We start from the raw sequence: 21,855 nt of genomic DNA, 5'->3' as shown, positions 1-21,855 counted from the left end.
TAGGTCTGTTTTTCCAGCCTTTGGAAAGGCCGATCCAGCACGATTCATGATGTGGAGATGAGCATGAAGTAGTTCTATATCTTCGAGAGTGTACCAGAAAAGAATTCACTGAACTGGGATCTCCACTGGCACCCTGTGGTGTGATGCTCTGCAAACCCCTTCACCACATGCCAGGTCAGTTTTGCCGTTTGTAAGCTGGTACCGTGACACTTATTTCCCTCCTGAAGGTGAGGTGCACTCTGCCAGAACAAAACAGAGTTGTGAAGTCCCGCAGAAACTCACTTTGCTGGATTAGTAACAAATCCAGCAATAAACCAGTAGCTGGAATACCGGAGCATTGCCCTGTGGTGGGCCATTGCTCACTGCTACTGGGAGGTAGGAGTGACATGTTTTTTTCCCCTATGACAAATCTCTGTTCCTCACTGACTAAATTTAGACACAAATCCATTCAGCATCAACTGTGCCCGTGGCAAGCTCTGCCACTGCCTGCAGCAATTCTCACCAAGGCAGCAGCATGTGTGCATTTAGTCTGTCGCATCTGCCCTTGCCTCTCCACCCTGATGGAAACTGCATCATCTCAGCCAGGCTTCGATTGCTGGGCTGCCAGGGTGTAGTGGTCTTTTTGTCCTTGCCTGGCAGTGCCTTTTATCTCCATCTTAAACTCTTCTCCGCAGAGACCCTGGCTGTGGGATGGAGAGTTATCACTCTTGCTTCTTGAGAGGTTATACCTTCTCTTCTGGATGTGCCTGACACGTTGCTTATTTTAACAATACTTCTGCTTTGTGCTGGCATCTTGGATTACGTCCTCAGTTCAGCAGAGTTGGTATCAAAGAATTCCTACAAGTGGAAAGAAGCTGTGAGCATCAGTGTTCATGTAGGGGTCTTCACCATGAGGCTGTCCTGAGGTCTCGGCTTAGTGTTTCAGATTTTGCTAGCTTGCGTTGCAACAGCAGTGACTGCAAAGCAACTTGGGGTTAACTTGGGTTGTCAAGCGTCAACAAAAGCCCAAGAAGAGTTAACTCAGACTGTCAGCTCGAGTTAAAACCCTCATTTCTTTGTTTGTTGTAAGTACTTCGGGCTGGCCCTGCTGCAGTCAGACCAGCCACCTTCTGCAGAGGTAACTGTAATTCAGAGTATTTTCCCCGGGGAGCTGCCAACTGCTCCTGTCAGTGAAGCCCTTCGTGCAGCAGATACAAGTTTGCCCCAGTCTGTTGGCAGGATCGCAGGCCAGGTAATTGCATTTTGCCGGCATACTTGCATCTCTTGCTACCTTTGGATGTAGCTGCCTGCACTGTTGTGCCCCATGGTGCCACCAAATGGGTTTTGCCCCAGTCACGGCTGCTTTTCCACATGGTTTGTTGCATCTCGCTCTTCAGAGTGACAAGAAGCTTTATGATCCTCACTACAAACATACGGGTTTATAACCCTGCCTCAAAAATCCTGGAGTATTTCAGGTAGGTTCTTTGGCTCACTATAAGCGTGCCTTAGGGTGTAAATGCTGAGTATCTGCTAGCAGCTGGGCAAGCAGAGCATATGGACAGGCACCACTATCTGAGTTGGCAGCGAGTTCCTCAGCCTGCACTGCCGTGGCCAGGCAGCGGGAATCAGGCAGTCCTCTCCCTGCCAGCCTGCCCTGTGTTTGCTCAGTCCTGGACATTGCCATCCAAACAGGATCATCACCACCCTGCCAGCCCTCCAGCAGCACCCACCCTGCCTTTTATCTTCATTTCCTCCTTGCTTTTTTTTTTTCCCCACCTGGGATTTAAATGTTTGTTTGTTTGGCATTTGGGGAGGCTTTCTTGTTTGTTTTTTTTAAATACTTGTTGTGACAGGCAGGGCTGAGAACGAGCTGGGCTGCAATCTGCATCTATCTGAGTGCCTGTTGGAGAAATGATGCCAAGAGGGAAAATAAAAAAAGAAATGCAGTTGGGTTTGGCCTGGGAGATTTTTCTGTCTTCAGACAGTTAGGCAGGATGAGGGGTGGGAAGAGCTGGTCAGTTTTGGGGTCTGAAGAGGAAGACCCATTTTGTCATTCTGGGGAAGGTTCCTGCAAGCTGGCAGTACCAGGCACCATCATTCTGCTGCTGTCTGCTCCGCCCAGCTGGACCACCCTGACCTCGAGGAGCTGATAGCACCACGCTTCCCTTCCTGCCGCGCGCCCCTCTTCCTCCCCGCCAGCGTTTTCACTCCGCTTTTGAGGAAGACTGTCTGGAGAAGCTGGGAGTGAACAGCAGAGCTGGCACATGGGCCACCAGCCAGGTCTCTGCATACATCTTCCTCGTGCAATGGCTCGCACACACCCATGCACATTTTTGTTTGAAGGGAGGGCAGTGGGGTGGGTGATCCGTGGTGTGCTGGGCAGGAATCTTCCACTTTATTAAAATGAAAGTATTTACTGGCTGCATGAGTTGCCCAGCTGTGGTTAGTTTGTATGAGAACCATTTCCTGCTGTTAAGGAAACTATTCAGCTTTACAGCAGTTTGTGGCAGGAATAGATACTGCTATTTATGAAACCTTGTGCTCTTCTCTTTGCTGAGAGACAGAGTTTCTCACCTGCGTTCCAGCCATCAAAGTGCTTGGGGTGACAGGAACAGAGTTGCCATTGCTGTGCTGCAAGTAAATATTGCAGGCTCTGGTGGGGAAGGGAGCTGGGCAGGTTGAGGGGTTCTTTCCTGGCCTCACAAGATTTCCTTCTGATGAAATCATGTTGTCTCTGTGAGTCCAGATTTACTTTTGCAAAAAGAAAGGTTGCTCTGTGTTGCATCATGAAGAGTCACCATATGTTTTGGATGCATGCTGGAAGGTTGATAGAGTGCCCAGCACGAAATTATCTCTGCTCTGGGAGGTGCACAAGCCTGCAATGAGGCCAGAGAAGATGCCCCACTCTGTCTCGTCTCCCCTACCATGCAGCTGCAGGGTGTGCAGGATGCCTTGGTAGAATCAGCATCATCTAAAAAAAAATGCCCTCCTTGGTCCAAGTCTTGCAGCAGCCACTTTGTCACAAGATCCTTGTTGACGAAATGGGTTATAAGCCACTCTAACAGGGGATCGGGGGGCTGGATTTCATTAAGGGAGGGAAAGCGAGCATCTCATTCATGATTTGGGTACATCAGTGACTGTCCTATTAAGTGCGTTTTGTCACACTATTTCCCAAAAATGTGACATGAGAAGGTGGGGGGAGCGTTGGGGTGTTAGTGAAGCATCCATAACATCTTATTTTGTGTTCGGCATTTGCTGCTTGTCCTGGTTTCAGCCAGGATAGAGTTAATTTTCTTCACAGAAGCTAGTGTGAGGTTATGTTTTGGATTTGGGATGAGAAAATGTTGATAATGTCCTGATGTTTTGAGTTGTTGCTAAGCAGTCAAAGACAGTCCAGCTTCTCCTGCTGGCCTGCTAGTAAGAAGGCTGGGGGTGCACGGGAAGCTGGGAGGGGACACAACCGGGACAGCTGACCCAGGCTGGCCATAGGGATATTCCATACCATAGGACGTCATGCCCAGTATATAGAGCTGGGACGAAGAAGGAGGAAGGGGTGGAGGGACGTTCGGAGTTACGGCGTCTGTCTTCCCAAGAAACCGTTATGCGTGACGGAGCCCTGCTTCCCTGGAGATGGCCGAACCCCTGCCTGCCCATGGGGAGCAGTGAACCAATCCCTTGTTTTGCTTTGCTTGTGTGTGCGGCTTTGCTTTACCTGCTAAACTGTCTTTATCTCAAACCGTGAGTTCCCTCCCTTTTACTCTTCTGATTCTCTCCCTCGTCCATGGGGGAGTGAGCGAGCGGCTGCGTGGTGCATAGTTGCCAGCTGGGGCTTAAGGAATTCCACGACACTGCTTAAAGAATTGAGGCCTTCTTAAAAGTATTGATAGAAGACAGAAGTAGGACCTTTCTGCCGCAGAAGTTGTTGTTATCCACAACAAGGAGGAGGATACAAGGCGGATGGAGAAGCGGCGCAGGGTTTGCGCTCTTCACGTTCCTGCAGAGCCAGCAGAGGGTTTGTGATCCCCAAGAGTGGAGGTCAGGCTGGAGCTGGGGATGCTGCTGGCTCCTTGGTCAACGTGTCAGTACGTGTCCTTTGGGCACCCTTTGTTCATCGGAGTCTGACAACTTGAACTGTCACAGCTCCTCCTGCAGTCTGACCCTGCTGGTCCCTTCCTGCTTCTGGCCATCAGCTTGATCTTGTTTGGCCAACTGGTGCTGGTTCAGCTGCTAAATTGCCCCTGTTGGTATTTCACAAAGATGGGAGGTGCTTTGCCCAGTGTTACTCTTCAACAGCTGCGCCATGGGTGTTGTGAATAGGAGAGGCCGATTTGCAAAGACATGCGAGGTCTTGCTGTGTTGAGGGAAACGTGAGGGCAAACAGGAGGGACAGCGCAGAAGGACCAGTGCAAAGCTCTGCCTTGGAGTAGCAGTAATCACCAGTTGAGGAAGGAAAGAACTGCTTGGCAGCAGTGGAGCAGACAAAAGTCTCAGTGAATCAAGGCTCGACATGAGTCAGTGCTGTCAATGGCTGTGAAAAAGGCACACGTCATAGGAGGCCGCGTAAGGAGTTGCATGCTTCACAAGGCATCTGAAGCATTCCTCCTGCTCCTGGTGCTGGTAAAGCCGTGGCTGGAGCCCTTTCTTTCCTGTTTTGGATGCTACATTTGAGGAAGATGTGGGCCAAGAGCAGAGAGTCTGGGGAGAGCAGCGAGAGTGGTCAGAGGGCTGGAAACCGTGAGGAATGAGAAAAGCTTGAAAGGACCTGGGATTGTTTAGTCTAGGAAAGAGCAAGCTAGGGGGAGGGGGGAGTATAAAAAGCTTTCAAAGACATAAAAGGCTGCTGCAAAAAGTGAGGGAATGATCTGTTCTTAGTAGCTAATAGGAAGAAGATAACAAGTCGTAGGCTGAGCAAGGAAATGTAGTCATTGGGGAAAACTGACATAAGTGAAAGGCTGATGAAGTACTGAAACCTCTAAGTGCATGTGGGCTTGATGTCAGGAGGCCTTCAGAGCACCCATCTCTGGGTAGGTGAGAGAGGAACTCATCTTGCTTTGGCTGGTGGGGTGCACCATGAGATCTTCGTAGCCTTGTTTTCCTGTTGTGTGAAGATGATTTTATAAGGCTTGTGATGAAATCTGCCTCTTTGGAGGCAGGCCTGCATTTCCCAGATACTGCCAACCTTCATGTTACAAGGCAGCAGGGATTACACGTGACAGTGCCACTTTATCATTGGTATAGCAGCAATTCCTCAAGGTCCTGGCTGGGCTGCAGGCTCACACCGAGGTGGGAGGAAGCCTCGTTATTAAGGACAGGAATACAGAACATGTTTGCCTGTAGTGCGACAGCAAGGGAGCCCTTGGCTTGCTGTTTGTCCCTCTGTGTGACCGTGCTGGGTGATGCACAGGCACAGTCCTTGTCCTGAAGACACTAGGTGGGTGCAGGGGAATCCCCCTGCCAAGGCAGAGCTCACCAGCGTGCTTATTTGCTGGTTTAGGGGCTGAGTTGGGCTGTGCTTTTTAATCGTGGAAAGCAAGAGCCTGTCTTTGTGTCCTAAATAGGCGATTGTCCTGATTCTCATCCCCAGGATCCATTATGTCTTAGCAAATTACTTTCTCTTTTTTTAAATGCCTTAGTGATTAAAGATGCCACAGCAGATACCCTTAATGAGTACAAAAAGGGTAATAATAATTTCTCTTGTTGGCACCAAATGCAATTAATCAGGCCCCTTCACATGCTTTTTAAACAGATGAGGCATTTAAGGCCAAGCAAGTTTTTAATTGGACTTTAATGTTTCTCATTTACTTCATTTTGGCACAAGCATAGGAATTCCCACCCCCAGGTTTGCTGTTGGATTTGTTCAGGGTGATGAAAGGCTCACTGCAAAGTGAAGACTCAGCAGCAGACTCGAAACATGTCCTTCAGCCTGTGCCTGGCTCCATCTCGTTGCCTGGCTCAGGCTTGGTCCTGCTGCAAACAGCACAGAATTGTGCAGGCAGGAGCAGAGCCAAGTGTCATCCAGCCCAGGGCCTGCCTCCAGCGTGGGGCTGACAACAGATATTAGCAGTATTTTTTGAGTAGTCGTCAACGCAAGAGTGCAACATAGCCTGCCCTGTTCCGTTAGGTTCCCTTGCCTTGAAGGGACCGTTGACTTGCAGGTATCCTTGCAGCTATGTGGAAGCCCTTGATGGAGGTCCATCTTCATAACCTAAACTCTGTAGCTTCAAACATGGGGTGAGTTGTATCTTTTAAGGGATATTCCTGAGATCCACGGCCAAGAGGAGATACAGAGGCCTTGTGCACTGCTACAGATGGATGTGTGCATGTAGAGGTTGTTAATTTATGCTAGGAATTCCTGTGGGGGAAAAGATGTGTGACAACTGACCTTCACCTAGCCTGCAGCCCCTGCTCCCTGCTGTGAAGCCAGCACAGCGTCTGCTTCCACCTCTGGCCACGAACCATCTTGCCTTTGGTTCCCTTTGTTCATGAATATCCTCCACTGTGGTTTGGGGATGGCAGTTGCCAGTCAGCATGTCCCAGCCTGTGTTTCATGCAGGGACATGTGCTGCCACCCAGCCAGGCCGATTGGCCCCTGTCCCAACTCAGCTCTTCCCCACCGTCAGCTGGCAGCTTGAGGTTCAGCCGAAAAGACATCGATCTTGACATGTGCGAGCCTGCCTCTGAACCTGTTTGTCACTCTTCCCCAAAAACCATTTAGGAGACATGTAGGGACAAGGGACAACACCCTCCATTTCTGCATCACTGCTTCTCCCACTTCAAAGGTAGGCAGGATTGTAAGCACAAGTGAGTCTGGAAAGCTAAGTGTATTGCAAGAAATATGTAGTTGAATACCTTGTGTTAATTTAAATACCTTCTGCCTGCCACGTGGGGGGAGAAGAGTGTTGCCAGCTGGACCAGCATCATCAGACCATAGCACTTCTCTAGGTCTGTCTCAGAGCATCTTTGCTTTAAGCCTCTTGCTAAAACCCAAGGCCTCCCAGTGCAGCGTGAGGAACTGCCATGCATGAGCACCATGCATGGATGGTGCTCATCATCATGCATCATCGTGCTCATCATCGCCATGGACGGCTCTGCCATCCAGGCGGTTGCTCAGCAGGGACTGCCACAGGGGATGCTTGCTCAATATTTTGTTTGGTTTTGCCTTCTTACTTGTCATATCTCCTCCCACTCCCTTGCAACTTGAACACGCGTCTGATGCTGGGTTTGGTGGTTGTGCAAAGCTCACATGTAGTCCTGGATAGCCAGACGTGGGAACCAAACCCCTCCAGTTTTATCTTGTGCTGAGAACATCTTTGCACGTTTTGCGCCCTTGCACCACTTTCCTGCTACCTGCAGATCAGGATACTCAGAGCCATCACGTCTTGAAAAATAAGGAAGAATCGGAAGCTGAGCGAGTATCAAGGTTTTATTGCGTGATCATGATGTGAGGGCTGTAGACATCTTGATGAGACGTTCAGGGATAAAGATGAATAAAAGAGCATCCAGCTTGCTTTGTGTCCCCGCAGAGTGAAAAGTGTGGGCTGTTGGCACGTTCTCCAGCAGTGGGCAGGGACTGAAAGTAATAAGAGGGCCAGATCCTAGGATATTTCTGCTCCTCTGGGTGGGCAGTATTAGGAGGGGCAGGCAGCTCTGTCCTGTGGCTATGGAGCCTGCCAAGATGCCTGTAATCCAGGGTTTGTAGCCTAGATATATCTATGTCAGGAAGCTGCAACCCCAGGTGACCATGGCCAGCCATTCTTGCATTGAGAATCTTCTGGCTGAGGCTTACAAAGGTGTCATTTTCTTTGATTTAATTCCATATAAACTGCAGAATTATTTTCCTTTAGAGGCTTGCAAATTATGGAAGCATAAACCATGCTAATGATCCGATAAGGACAGCTTTGGATGCGTTCCTGAGAACAGCTACCCCTGGGGCAGGATGTGCTTGGAGAGAACTGATGGAGAGCAGTCTGCCATGCTCACCTGGCTGCCTTCCTTGCTCCGCGCCTCCCACCCCCCGCCAAATTCCTCAATCTCTCAGGAACGAGAATCATTTCCTCTCCGGCTTCTTGCAGAGGCAAGGGCCCTGCAGACCTGAAGTTATTTCTGGAATGTGTGTAAACACCGAGTTCAATGGGATGCTGTTTGCCCCCCTCTCCTGGGAGGGTTTAAGAAGGGGTTAATATGAGTTTGTTTTACGGGTTCCTAGCTCTGAGAATTGTCTTCCTCAGAGGGTGACCCAGCTGACCCGAGTCCCTGTGTGTGCATTTCCTAGCATAAAGGGGAGATTCGGGGGCCTCACCACGCGGGTGGGATTTTGGTCCTCTAAGAACAACGAGATGAAAGACCAAGGTGTTCTTCGTGCTAAACGGGGACCTGGGAGATGGTGTAGGATCACAGTGCACGTGCGCTGGGATGGTGTAACTAACAGCATTTAGGCAATCCTTGGACAGAAACAGATTTGCAGTCAGGAGAAGGGTGGGGGTTACTCGTGGTTCTCGTGTCCCCATCTTCAAAGACTGTTGAATGTAAGCAGGGGGACAAAACCTGAGAAATGGCGTACGGGCTGGGACAAAATGCATTTCAGCGAGAGGCAAAAAGAGCTGCATCTGTTCGTCAAAAAAAAAGAAAAAAAAAATCAGATGTAAGTTCGTTATGGTGTACAAGTATGTTACTAATGAGACCACCTGGGCACCAAATTACTCTTAAATTTAGAATAAGCATTGGCAACCACAACCTAAAGCTAGACAAAATCAAGTTAAAAACAGGCATACTGATACCAGTGAAATGGTTAATTCCTAGATGTGTTGTCAGCGCTGGTGACGCACTGAGGCTGGATCCCTTCCAGAAAACACCACTTTAAACCGAAGACAAAGAACCGGGCTTAGCACAGAGGTGATCAGTGGAATGGCTTGGGCTGGTATATACAAGGGGTCAAACTAGATGATTTAATGATCTCTTTTGGCCTGAAAGCTTTCTGTTCTCTTAAGAGGATAAATGAAAAAGCCCTTTCACAAAAAGCGAGCACTTGAGATATGTGTGTAATGAACTCTGCTGCTTCCAGGGGAACAGCGGAGCAGGATCTGCAGGAAGCATGACCTTGCTGCCTGCAGGCTGCCCGAAGTTGGTGGCCATCTGTTTAGTGGAGGTGGCTCACCACCATCAAGGCCACCACTCTCACACATGATGTTTCTCAGCTCCATTTTTAATTGCGAACTGACACTGTCTCCCTGCATTTAAGTAACGTTTGCTCTCTTATCTCTCCGTCAGGGTGAAGAGGCCAAGCGGCATGAGCAGCCTCCTGGGGAAGATAGGCTCTAAAAAGCAGAAGATGAGCACACTGGAGAAATCTAAACTGGACTGGGAGAACTTCAAGGAGGAGGAGGGGATTGTGGAGGAGCTGGCGATCCATAACCGAGGGAAAGACGGGTAAGAGGGCCTTTACCTAGTAGGAGTCCAGCATTTCCCACCACTTCCTATATATGTAGGAACCCCTCACTTGCTACAGAGTGTTCAGCAAACCCATGGGATTTCTTAAGGATTTATTCTAGGGATGTACAAAGCCAGTAGCTGGTCTAGGCATCACAGAGAGACAGGTAAGTCTGCAAGCACCTATCGCTCTCCGTTAACAACCTCGTGAGTTCTTCAAGTCCAGCTAAAGTAGAGTCTGGCTGGGCTTTATCTTCTCTCCTACTAGTGGCACAGATGCAGCGTGAACAGGTCTAATGCAGCACTTCCATGAGGAAACACAATTGCCTTTGCCCAGTTTTCCTTTGTTTAAAAAAAAAAACTTCAAAATGGGAGGTAGGTTTTTTGTCCGTTCTTCAAATGACATGTTCCAGCTGCGTCTGCCCTCCCTCCTCCTGTGTAAAGATGTATGCAAACCCAAAACAGCTGGCAAGGTGCATTAAAGATTATGGCAGCACTGGGTGTTGATTGTGTGCATCAAGCAATGTTCAGTCCAATGAAGTTAATGGAAGTATCGTAAAAGTAAATGGCGATGCTGTAAATAAAACAGAAAGTTAATAACACACACTGCAGGGAAAAGATCAGAAGCGGCGTTTCCACTACAAGTGCTTTGCTAAGCTATGGGAAAATGTAACTGGCTTAGTGGACAGCTCATAAAAAATATTTTTGTTGTAAGCTGCTCTTCTACTCTGCAGGAGAAACTCAGAGTTTCTGCATTCCATCAGATTGGATTTTGTATTTCAAATAGATACTTTATAACTAGGTTTTTTCCATTTGGTCTTGCACCCTTCCACAGCAGTCCTTTTCCATCAGATCTGCCCTGATCTGTTTCTGGACACTTGCCCTTGAAAAAGTAGAGCAATCCAGCAGGAGTGCTAGAGGGGGGCAGGTGTTCCTCTGAGATCCCTGAATCCAAGGAGGTGAGTGATTTACATCGCGTACAAGTGTGGCAGAGCACATGTGCACCAGATCATTGCTGATGCTGTCTGCGGCATGGCGAACGCTACGGTCAGAGCCCCGTACGCAAGGCTCCCCATTGAAACGGCCTGCGCCAGGAGCCTGGAGGCAGAGCCAGGCCGTGTACCAGGCTCTGTCTGAGATGGAGGAGCAGGGTGAGCTTGTCCCATGAAGCCCCATCAGGAGCTGCAGGCTGCTTTGGGAGAAAACAGGGAGAGGTCCTGTTTCTGTCTGTGACACCTGGCAGGTTTGTCCTGAGGGGATGTGGAGTGAGAATTTGCTCTATGCAGATGTCCTGAGTGTCTGCCAAGTGTGGTAACAGATTTGGGCTGTTTGCTGTGGACTGGGCTGATGGTGGTAGTACCACCATTAAAAGCCGGACCATCTCCTGCCAATTGCTGGGACACACTGTTTATTTCCACAGTTGGTGGAATCAGCCTGAATCAGGGTCCGTCACTCTCAGCTGGACTGTACACACCGCAGACAGGCCAGGGTGCCCTGCATGCATGTTTTGTGGCATCTCTTGCTTGTTCAAACCTAGTATATTGACCTTTCTTGGACAGTGCTGTTTCCCATCCCATACAAGCAGGACAGCTTGCTCTTCATGCCTGGCAAACCTTTCCGGAGACACTAACGTAATGGTCCTTGAAGGCTGAAGAAGGGATCAGCACATTGAAAAGATGAGCAAAGCAGAGCAGCAATTTTAAGAGCATCTGTAAGCTTGGACAGTTTTGGGTTTTGCTGCCTGTCACATCCCAGGCTAGAAAATCCAGGGGGATATATTGGCAAGTGATTTTTTTCATTAAACAAACAAGAAACATGATTAGATGCTCCCTCTGAATCTGTTTGTGCTAGTCAGGCACGTAGTGTGAGGGGATTGACCGAATATCTGCTCGCCATGAATAACATCCACCTTCAAGGTAAAGGAAGGGAGAAGGGAGGACCACCGATGGTTGTGCAGTCCACTGCATTTCTGCTTACAGGCCTCCTGTAAACGCCCATGGTGTGAAGCATACCGCACCATTAGGGAGCAGCCAGCCTGCTCGGGGGGCAGATCACGCAGACACAGCTGCCGCCTCTTCTCCTTTAATAATGTAGGCTCTGCTCACCCTTCAGTGGGCAATCATTTACACTTCTCTATAAAAATCGTAATGAGCGGTTGTTAACCCTTCAACCCAGGTAGGAGGGAGCGGGGCACTGCCTTTATCCCCGGTGCTGATGTGCTGTACGTTAGAAACCTTTGCTCCTCGTGTGTCCTGCTTTTTAATTGTAAATGCCTGATGAGGAAAGCCACAACTCGCTCCTGGAAGCGTCTGCCCAACGCCATGCCTGCCTGTGCGCTGCGGAGGAAAGCAGGAGGTGTTTCTTTTTATTCAGAAGGGAAGGCAGGATGAATTTCTCTTTTTTGTGGTAACCTTGCGGAATTCACTGTTAACAGCCCAGAGCTCCTTGTGCCTTGGACCTCCCCGGCCCTTCTCCAGCAGCAACATGTGCTTGGCCAGCATGCTGGTGGCCAATTGAGTAACGAGGCCATGGTGTCTTTCTGCTCCTGATGCCGGTTATCAGCCAGCTGCAGCCTGGCCCCAGGATTCCCGAGGCAGAGGGGACACGTGTGCCCCATGGCTGCGTCCACCCTTGCCTCTGATTTTCCACCCCTCATATCACCAGCCCCAGACGGTGATTTGCATTTCCCCAGCAGCAGGATACAGGCTTGTGCAGTCTGGTTGTGGCAGATCCTGAGGGCCTGTCCTGGATTTGACAGGAGGGGCTGAAGTAAGGAGCAGAGGCAGCTATCCCCTTTGCTGTCGCTCTCTCTGATGTGCTTTATAAATGGAAATGTGTAGCAGCCTCTTAAGTGGGACGCATTTGTAGGGCAGGCCCAGTAGGGGAGCAGCCCTGCTCCGGGTGCGGGGCCTGACCCGTGCGCTCATGCACTGGGTGACCGATGGTGACTGGCAGGGGACAGGCAGCACTAATGAAACCCTCCCCAGAGCAGTTTGCAGCTGCCCTCGTTAGCAGAGACAGCCTCTTCTCCCAGCAAGTTTACCTTCCTCTGCTGTGGATCACAGCTGCCCTGTTTCCACGCGGGCTGATAATTTACAGGAAGGTATTGATTCAGGTAGCAAAGGTTATTTAGACAAGCCCAGGACGGGTGTTTTTGCCTTGCTCACGCACTTTGTACCAGCGTTTGGCAGCACCTTGCTGTCAGCTGCACGGAGCCAGGTTAGGAACCAGAAACAGAGCCGTAGCTTGGGCACAGGGTTTGGGGTGCCGGGGGGCTTACGCCGACCCTGGAGACCTGCTGCTTTCCTGCTTATGTCCGTCAGCACCTCCAGCCCTCATGTGCATGCAGTACAAGCGGGACAGACTTGTTCCCAGGCTGCCTGCCCCACAAACCCCATGCGTGCACAGGGAATGCCTTGCAGGGTCTGCTCTGGCCCCTGCAGCGCTTTCCTGTGGCCGGCCAAGGACAACGCCACGGGGTAACGTCATGGTTCCTCCTCCATGCAAAGCCGCTGGCTGTGGCCGTGGGACCGCATTCCTGGTTCATGATCCGTATCGATCCCCCAGGAGCTAGTCCCTGCCTGCCAGAGAGGCACAGCAGCCATGGAGGAGGAGGAAGGCACTGACTCCTTGCTGGGGTCTGGGAGAAGGGAGGTGCAGAGGGGACGAAGGAGCTTCAAATTTGGTAGCTTGGGCTGTTGCTGCCTGAGCGGTTGGCGTGTTCCCAGGCTACCAGCGGTAACCCCTGTCCCTTGTCTTCCCAGCTGTGGTTGCGGTGGATGTTTAGCAGTGGATGGGGGAGGAAAACCACACGCCCAGCAATGTGACACGATGTAATATACAGCGTGACCCCCCCCGACTTCCTTCCCGTGGCCTCTCTGAGCCCGCCCCAGGAGTGGGTCACCTCCCTGCTTGCGGGGATGAAGGGAAGCGACACTCCCCTGCCCGCCTTTCCTGAGCCAGTGTGGGGCGGGGGCCTCAGCACACAGCCCTCCTCCAACGGCAAGGGGCAGGGGGCCAGAAAAATACCTCCTCAAGGCCAGCATGTCCTCTGTGTTTCGCCGCGCTGGGCCCCTGCCCCTCGCGGCTGGTGGAGATGAGCTGACCCAGTTGTGTCAGCGCAAGACGGGCTCGGGCTGCAATGGGAGTGGGGTGGCAGCAGGGGTGCGTGGGGCTGTTCATCGCTTGCTGAAATGAATTTGGATTAATTCATTTCCAAAGATGGTGAGGTGGGCAGGAGTGTCAGGGCTGTCCCTCACAGCAAGGATGAAAGCACCCTGGTGCTGGCAGCACACTCGGCACCCGTTCGATAGTTGTAGCATAAAGCAGAGACCTCATCACCAAAGGCAGTGGAGACCCTCTGTCCTGCAGTATGCAGGACCTTCCCATGCGGTATGGTCTTAGACACCTTTGTGCATGCTGCCAGCCACCCGGGAGCCTGGAAAACCCACAGCCTGGGGTACTCATCTTTTCGTTTAGCCTTCAGTTTTGCTTTCAAGCTGTGGGCTTCTCTGGTTAGCAGGTACCAGCTGCGGTGCAGGAAAAGCAGTGACCAGCAGAGAGAAGCCGAACGCAGCGGCTCGTGTATCTTGCACTGGTGCCCAAGCATAATGACCTTGTCATGACAGCCCAGTGTTTGCCACCCTGGAACAAATGCAAAACAATTGTGATGATTCAATTACAGCTCCTGTTTTGAATTGCAATTTCGCTCCCTCTGTAGGTTAATTAGTAGCACAGCCCTGGGCTATTTGTGGCAAGGGTTTGCAGCAAAGTACATTAAAAGTCAGCTGCATGCCATTAATGAGCAGCAAGGTGTTTTTCCAGGCACATGTGAGTTTGCCTTCTTCCTTGCAACACTTGGGTGCCTCGCTGAGAGGGAGAAGTAAATACTCAGTGGTAGTTAAGAGCTGGTCTGTGGCTGGGAAGCCCCCGAGCTGCCGCAGGCGTGCTGGGTGATGCTGTTTGCATCCCTAATGCTCCCTGTGCTGTTATCAGCTCGTGTCGTGGGTCGTGCTGCTGTGGTTGGGTTTGAGATGCTTTGCTGGGGGGCTGTGTGGGCAGGGTCACCTGAGCAGCCAGGGAGGAGCATCAGAGCTGCCTCTCCTGCCAAGGACCTGCCCTGAGCCTGTTCAAGTTGTTTGTGAAGGTCATTTCTCAGCTGTAAGAGAAGAGCTGGAACCAGAAGCAGCCAGCCCGTATCTCCAGCCTTTGGGGGCCCTTTGCCCCAGACCTCTGTGAGTCCCCCAGCAGACACCCAGCAGGCCATGGAGCAGTTTTGGTGTCCATAGGAGAAGCTCAGTGCAGTGATCAGCTCCTGGAGAGAGAGAGGGAGGGAGGCAGATGATGCCTTCTCTCGCCGCTTATCCCTTCGGATCGGCTTTTCCCTGGCTGGGGGCAGTGCTGGCTGCTGCGGACACTGCTTACAGCCTGTGCCTTTCTGCTTCCCTGCAGGTACATCGAGAGGAAAGCGTTCCTGGAGCGCGTGGACCACAGGCAGTTTGAAATCGAACGAGACATCAGACTGAGCAGGATGAAGCCCTGATGTGCCAGTGGTGGCCGCAGGGGATCCTGCTCCCTTCTGTGCCCGAGCGCTGGCTGGGGGCTGCCAGCCACTGCCGGATCACCAGGCATGGAAGCCATTCTCTACCCAAGACTCAGCCTGTATGTCTCAATGTACAGGTTTTTCCTTTTACTGTAATAGTTTGGGGAGGGTATTTGTCAGTGGGCAGGGGACACTTTGAGGGTTAAATGGCCCAGCAGGTGACAGAAGAGACCGGCGTGATTCTGGCAGGCAGCTTTCCAAGGAGAAGAGATGGTGGCACCCATCCTTTGCCAACCCGGGGTACTTCTGACAGCAGGAGGAGCCGCGAAGGCTGGGAGGGTGCTGGAGCCTGGCTTAAGGCTTGGCTGGTTGTGAGAGGAGAGCTGTGGGAAGGTTTCGTGGCTGCTGTGCCTGTGCAAGCCATGGGGTTTGGGGCTGGAGCCCTTCTCCCTGCTTTGCCAGCCCTGCAGCACTCCCTGCCTCTCCATGCTGGGCTCTTGCCTGGACAAAGCTGAACTGTCTGTACTTGTTTGTGGGGTCTGATGATGCTGGGGGTGGGTTTTAAGCAAGTCGAAGAAATCCTTCCTTGTTCATGCTGTCAAGAAAATGGGAGCAGCTGCAGCAGGCAGGACAGACCAGGATACGAGCGTTCACATAAATAAAATATTCCATCCCGACACTTGCATGCTGGCAGCGTGGTTTGTGCAGGAAGCGGAGGGCAAAGAAATTAAGGGTCACATGCAGTAACGAGCGTCTGACTGCGATCGTGAAAATCAGTGCCCGGTGTCTGTCTTGACAGCAGCCTGAGGGTCAGAGCAAGTGCTTGGATCGCTTTCCCTCTGCAGTACTGGGCTGCTGGTCGGATTAAATCCAGAATTGGGGGGGGTCATGAGAACAATATAGTCCTTCTGTAGCAGCGCTGCAGGAGTAAGGAAACACACCCAAGGCACGGCCACACAGGGACATTCAGCAAGTGAAGCTGCCTGATTGGGCTGACTGAGGCACCCGGGCACGGAACGAGCGGCCAGAGCTGGAAGCCGGCAATGCACTGTCATCTCGGCCGTCCCTCCTGCACTGCCTGGCTGAGTTTGGCAGCTCCCGATGTTTGGTCCGTGCATGTCCTCGAAGCAGAGGCTCACCAGCCTTTCCCTGGGGGATGCTCTGAGCCCGCTCAGCGGGGCAGCTTTGACCATCTCCTGTGCCGGTGCTGCGCTGGGGGGAAAGTGGCACAAGCCCCATCCTTCCTGCTAACAGGGTAAGCGATGCTGCCGCTGGCCCCTTGCCTGTGGCTCTGAGCGTGGTCTCAGCTTCGGACTCACGTGTCAGCTGCTGAGTCAGCCCTTGCTCTGTGGCTGCGTTGCAGGATAGACGAGAATAAAACACCATGTGCTCAGGGGGAGCTGCAGCCTTTGGCACCTTGTTATGTACAGAATCAGCTGTTACGGACCTGCTTAAACGAGCCTAGAATTGGACAGAAAGATCAAAAGGGGTGATGACATGTTTCCATCTCCACACACTTCCAAGCCAAGTTGCTGCTTTGGTTTTGGTTGCAAAAATAACTGGGAGTCCCTGTCTAGGACACTGTTGTGGGGACGTTTGAGCTCGGGACTCCTGGCTGGCAGCAAGCAGCCCTGGGCTGGACCTCGGAGGCGGCTGCGGTGTAAGGCAGGGGCTGCTCCAGTAGCTGGGCTGCCGTCCTGCTTAGGGTGGTGGTGCGGGACCACCTCTGGCCCCTTCTCTCTTCCCCATGTGCTGGGCTGGGGAGGCAGCTGGGTCCTGCCCTGCTCGCAGGGACCCTCCCAGCAGGGACCCCAGCGCAAACCGAGCTTGCCTTGCAGCAGGTCCTGGCTGCGGGCGAGATGCATGGGCAGCAGCTCAGCCAGGGTGGCTGCAAGCGTCAAGCAGGCAGAAGGGACATTATTTGCCTTTTGCTATACTTTGCTCTGCTGGGGCCTTGGAGGAGAAGAGGGGACATTGGGGATCTTCTCTGCGCTACGTTCCCTCATGACTGTGGTCCTGGGTCCTCGCACGCTGGACAGAGGTGGGGAAGGGCCATGTCAGCCCCACACAGGCTGGGTCCCCGTGGCATCTTGGCTCCCTGGGGGCTGCCTGCCATGTCGGGCCTCCGATGTGGCTGCATTTTAGGGCTCATTCTGCTCCAGCAGCTTGGCAGCATCTTGGGGTCTATAAGTGGAAGATTATCCCATGTGTTGTGTTGTGTTGTGGTGTTGTGTTGTGGTGTTGTGTTGTGGTGTTGTGTTGTGTTGTGTTGTAAGCAAGAGCTGAATGGAGATGCAACAGGGGAACCTTTGGAGATCTCGGAGTCAGCAAACCCAACCCTGATCTTAAAAGCCTTAAAGAGCTCCAGGCTGTGTCCAGAGAGAGCTCTGCAGCAGCATCAGGCTCCGGACGGCTCGGGCGGGATGGCTTTGGATTTACATGTCTCCCTCCCTGTATGCTAATGGTGTGTTAGTGGGATCTGGCCAGCACAGCCTCCATTGGCGCGCTGGTAAATTGGGAAAATCTGTGAGCCCAGTGTGAGGGATCCTGCCTGCCAGCCCAGCACTGCTCTCCAAAAGTGCTCCGGCCTCTCTTCGGGGTTTTTTCCTTCCCTTCAGCTGAGCAAACGTGGAAAATTTTGAAATCTTGGAAGCAACCTGACTTGCTGGAAAAGTGCAGTTTAACAGCGGTGGCTGGGAGCCCTGACTCCCCTCTCTGCGGTAGCATGGCGTGCCCAGCGCGGCTTGGAGAATGCCGGGCTGCGGTGCCAGCTCCTGACCCAGCAAGCTGGGACAGGCTCAGCGGGATGGCCGGGAGGCAGCCGCCAGCCTGGGGCTGATTCCTGGCTTCCTCCACGTGCGCTCCCAAGCGTCCTGCGTTTTTGCTTGGTTGGATCATGTATTCCTCGCCTCTCTTTCCTGAAGATGAGGAGTGATTTACAGGTCTCCAGAAAACAGCTTGCCTGCTTAAGAAGGAAAAAAACCCCAACAAAACCCACTCTGCTTGCTATTTCCATCGCCCGACTGCCTTCCCACGAAGCGGGGTGGCCCCGGTATCCGCCAGCCCCCAGCATCCCCCCCAGCCCTGAGCTTTCTGGAAGAAGCAAAGCTCCCCGGAGATGTGGGTCCCTCTTTTGAGACATTCCCACCTTTGAGCCGTCTTCTCCGGGAAGCTCACTTATCCGCCATGGGTCAGGACCCACCCAGGTCATTTGCTCGGGATAATTTTGGCCCTCCAAGGAGCCTCCATGGCCTGAGCATCACCTCACCCCGAGGAGCTCCCACTTCCCTGGCCGCCTGAAGGGGCCCCTTGTGTGGCTGGGCCCCAAACAAGGCAGCAATTGTGTCTGCGTGCCCGGATGGTTGGGGCTTCTGCCGCGGCGGCCACGCTCCGGAGCCGTGGTAAAACCAACTGCGTCCAACCAGCACCCGCGGGCTCGCCTTTCTTGAGCTGTTCGGTGGGGTTTGGGGAGGCTGCCCAGGGGAGGCTGTTACGGGACCGCGGAGGTAACATCATGCGTTTAAAGCGGCTTCGGCAACGGGGATGTGGGAATAAACGTCCGGCTCTCGGCGTGGGAGGAGGTTGAGAGCTGGCTGCATGCCACGGGCTGTCCTAAGGACCGCAAGGGGATTCGGGGCTGGCTGAGCTGCCATGGGGCAAAGTGTGACGGTGTGCTGTGCCGCAGCTGGCAGGTGAGAGAAGGAGGGAGCAGAGCGTGGGGCTGGCCCCGGCGGGCATCTCACCACAGCCGGGGCAGCAGTTCCCCGTGGTGACCAGGACCGGGAAGAGCTGATGCCCGGGAGGTGAGCCGAGCAGCGAGCCCCGGCCGAGGGCGAGAATCAGCGCCAGCCCTCGCCCGGGGATGAACGAGGAGATGAAGAGAGCAACTACTGTCGGGGCAGCCCGAGGCCCGCACTCCGCTTTGGCTCTTCTGGAGGCGCAGGGGATACCCCACCATCCCGCTCTCCGGAAAGGTGAGCAGTCTCCGCCACCGTCTCCTCTCCGCAGCTGAAAACCGGCCCAGCGCCACGGAAAGGGATAGGGACAAATCCTTGTTGTGATCCTGTTGGGTCCCGTGATACGACAAGCCAAGAGAAATGTCCTCATTATTTCCAGAATATTGAAGTCTAATAAATCCCGTCCTGCCTTATAGGATTTATTTCTCCGTTCATTGCTAGGAGACTCAGTCCCGTGTAATCCTATTGCCGCTCCAGGAGGTGGGAGGCAGCTTCCCGAAGCACAGCACTGTCAGGACCGCAGGCAGGTGCTGCGGGCAGGAGCAGGCAGCCCTGTCCGGAGCTGCTGGTCCCCCCTGGGGATGGCTCCAGCCCCACAAGTGTCCCAGTGCCAGACCCTCTCCTGGGATGCCCCACTGTCCCGGAGCTGTGCCCTGCCGTGAGTTCACCGAAATGCATCCTATCCGACGGCTGGGGCATGGCTGTGCCAATGGGGCATTAATCAGCAATTAGCCAATTAACATGGCATGGCACGGCACAGCCTGCTCCCCTGGCCCCATGCATGCCTGCTGTGCTCCCCCAAGACCACCATTTGGGGTCCTCCGACACCTTCCCATGCCAGAACGCCAGAGGAGAAGCCAGGAAAAGCCGGGCCCGGCACAGACAGTCCCCCGCAGACGCAGTGGCAGCCTGCCCGGTGCAGAGCTGGCCGTGCCTGGCTCGCCAGACGCTGGAGACTCTGCCGAAGACAATGAGGGACACATAAATATGGCTGGAAATTTTGCCGCCGAAGAGTTTTCCATAGCAACCGTTGCTGCAGCAACCTGCATCCCACGCAGCATCCATCCTGAAACGCCCAGCCCTGCGTCCGCTGGAGCCGGTGAAGAACTACGGTGCGGTACTGGTGGGGCCCTCGCCGTACCCCACTGCCAGCGGCACAGGGATGCTCCAGCTGCACCAACCTGGCTCTGAGCACCCCCCGTGCCGCAGGGCCCCCAAAATGCTCCACTTTTGATCTTCTTTTTGGCATTTCGTTTTCTTAGAGGTGGGAGAAGCTAAGGGAGACCTGTTGGTGCCTGTTGCCCCCCCCGGGCGCTTGGCTGCGGAAGCTGCTGCCAGCTCAGGGCGCTCAGCAGATGCAAGCAGCTATTTTGGCTCCGATGCACCAAAAATGGCCAGGATCGAGTATCGACAGGAGATGCTTTGATCCCAGTATCCCCACAGGGAGGGAGGGGAATAAAATCTCCGCTGCTTTTAAGTACCGAAGCGAGGAGCTCGTGGCCCCTCAGGGTCCACCCGAAGCCTTGCGATGGCAGGTTCCCGCTGGGGATGCCCCAAGGATCCCAGGAGAGACCCTCGCTGCCGGCCGCGCAGACTCTCGCGGGGCTCAGGGTCTCCGAAGCAAACACTCCATGGCCTCGTGGGATAGGCTGCGGTGGCAGGAGAGGGGCCAGGGAGCTCGGAGCTTGTCCTGGGAATGCCCGTGGGGCTCAGCCCCTGTGCTGTCACTGCTGTCTCCGCTGCCACTGGCAAGAGGAAACCACAGTCCTCCCACTGCGCCTGCCGGGGCGGCTGCGGTTTGTGGGCGCGACCGCAGCCCCTGCCGCCAGATATCTCCTACCCTCGGCCGTGCCTCAGTTTCCCTGTCCGCCAGCGATGCGCGGGGGAACCTGCCTCTGAGCCCTGGGGACGGTGCGGAGGGGTTGCTGGTGCCAGGGGACGGCGGTGGTGGTTCTCGGGGAGCAGAATGAGCCCCGCTTTTCAGGGAAGGGCACGTGTTTCGCAATCTGGCCTCAACTCTGCCGCTGCACACCAGCGTGGCCCAAAGGTAACCCCCGAGGGCGAGCACGGCCAAGAGGAAATGCCATGGCAGGGGAACGCGGCCGGGAGGCATGTGCACAGGCAGGGGTGCATTCCTGGCCTGCCTCCGCAAGCGCCGCTCGCTCGCAGGCCCCGCGGCTCTCACGCAAGCTCGCTCGCCGCCGGCTCACACATGCGCCCACGTGGCCCTGGGCACCCTTCGCACGCTCCCTGCACATGCACGTGCTTTGCGTGCTCACTGGGCACCCCCACATCCCGTCTGCTGTCCGTGCTCACATGCAGCCCCGTGCTCCCCGCTGCCGGCGCACACCCGGCTCTTGCACGCCACCGCACCGGGCCACGCTCGCTTTGGTGAGCAGCGTGCACAGCCGTGCAACTCGCACACGTGCCTCCCACGAGCTCCCAGCTCGCAGGGAGCCCCCCAGCCTGCTCCCGGCTCCGTGCAGATGCTGGCAGCACCGGGGCTGTGGGCAGGGACTGCGGCTTAGCGTGCAGCGGCGGCAAGCCCGGTCTTGCTGCCCGTCGAGGTGCCTGCAGGCCATGTGGCCGGGCCGTTGGAAGCGGCTGGGTGGGCAGCGTGCCAGCTGCCGCGGTGTGCCGTGTGTGCCGTGGCGTGCCATGGTGTGCCACCACCCCAGAGCAGCACCTGGGCTGACGTGGGACGTGCGGCCGTGGGAACACAAACGAGAGGGGAGAAGGGTTTAAACCCAAGGGGTTCATTTCCGATGCCACCCCCAGGCGGGACTGAGGCGACCCTGCCTTACACACCCATTACACACTCTCCCTTACACACCCATTGCACCTGCGCCCACCCATTACCTGCCCCTTACACACGCACCCCTACACCTCCCATTACACACCCATTACCTGCCCAGAACCCTCTCAGCTACACACTCGCTGGCATGCCTGTTGCACGCCTGTTGCACACCCTTTGCAGCCCTGTTGCACCCCCGTTACCCTTTGCACACCCGTTGCACACCCACTGCACACCCGTTACCCTCTGCACAGCCTTTGCACACCCTTTACCCTTTGCACACCCTGTGCGCACCCTTGGCATGCCCGCCACACACCCGTTCCCCTTTGCACGCCCGTTGCACCCCCGTTGCACCCCGTTCATCCCTTGCACCCCTC

At 54.2% G+C, this 21,855-nt stretch overlaps 1 protein-coding gene across 1 annotated transcript in view; it reads left to right on the top strand.

Moving 5' to 3' along the window:
- CFDP1 (craniofacial development protein 1) overlaps positions 1–15,040 on the top strand; it is a gene marked incomplete at its 5' end in the record, with an annotated part of 65,701 nt that extends 50,661 nt beyond the window's left edge. Inside the window, 2 exons of the mRNA XM_082005729.1 lie at positions 9,247–9,405; positions 14,857–15,040. Of these exons, the coding sequence (XP_081861855.1) occupies positions 9,247–9,405; positions 14,857–14,947 (250 nt within the window). The 3' untranslated portion in view covers positions 14,948–15,040. The remainder of the gene's footprint in view (positions 1–9,246; positions 9,406–14,856) is intronic.
- Between the last annotated feature and the right edge of the window lie 6,815 nt (positions 15,041–21,855).

The sequence above is a fragment of the Phaethon aethereus genome, assembly GCF_964289735.1.
Source record: "Phaethon aethereus genome assembly, chromosome: 13".
Taxonomy (NCBI): domain Eukaryota; kingdom Metazoa; phylum Chordata; class Aves; order Phaethontiformes; family Phaethontidae; genus Phaethon; species Phaethon aethereus.
This window is presented reverse-complemented; position numbering and strand designations above follow the sequence as displayed.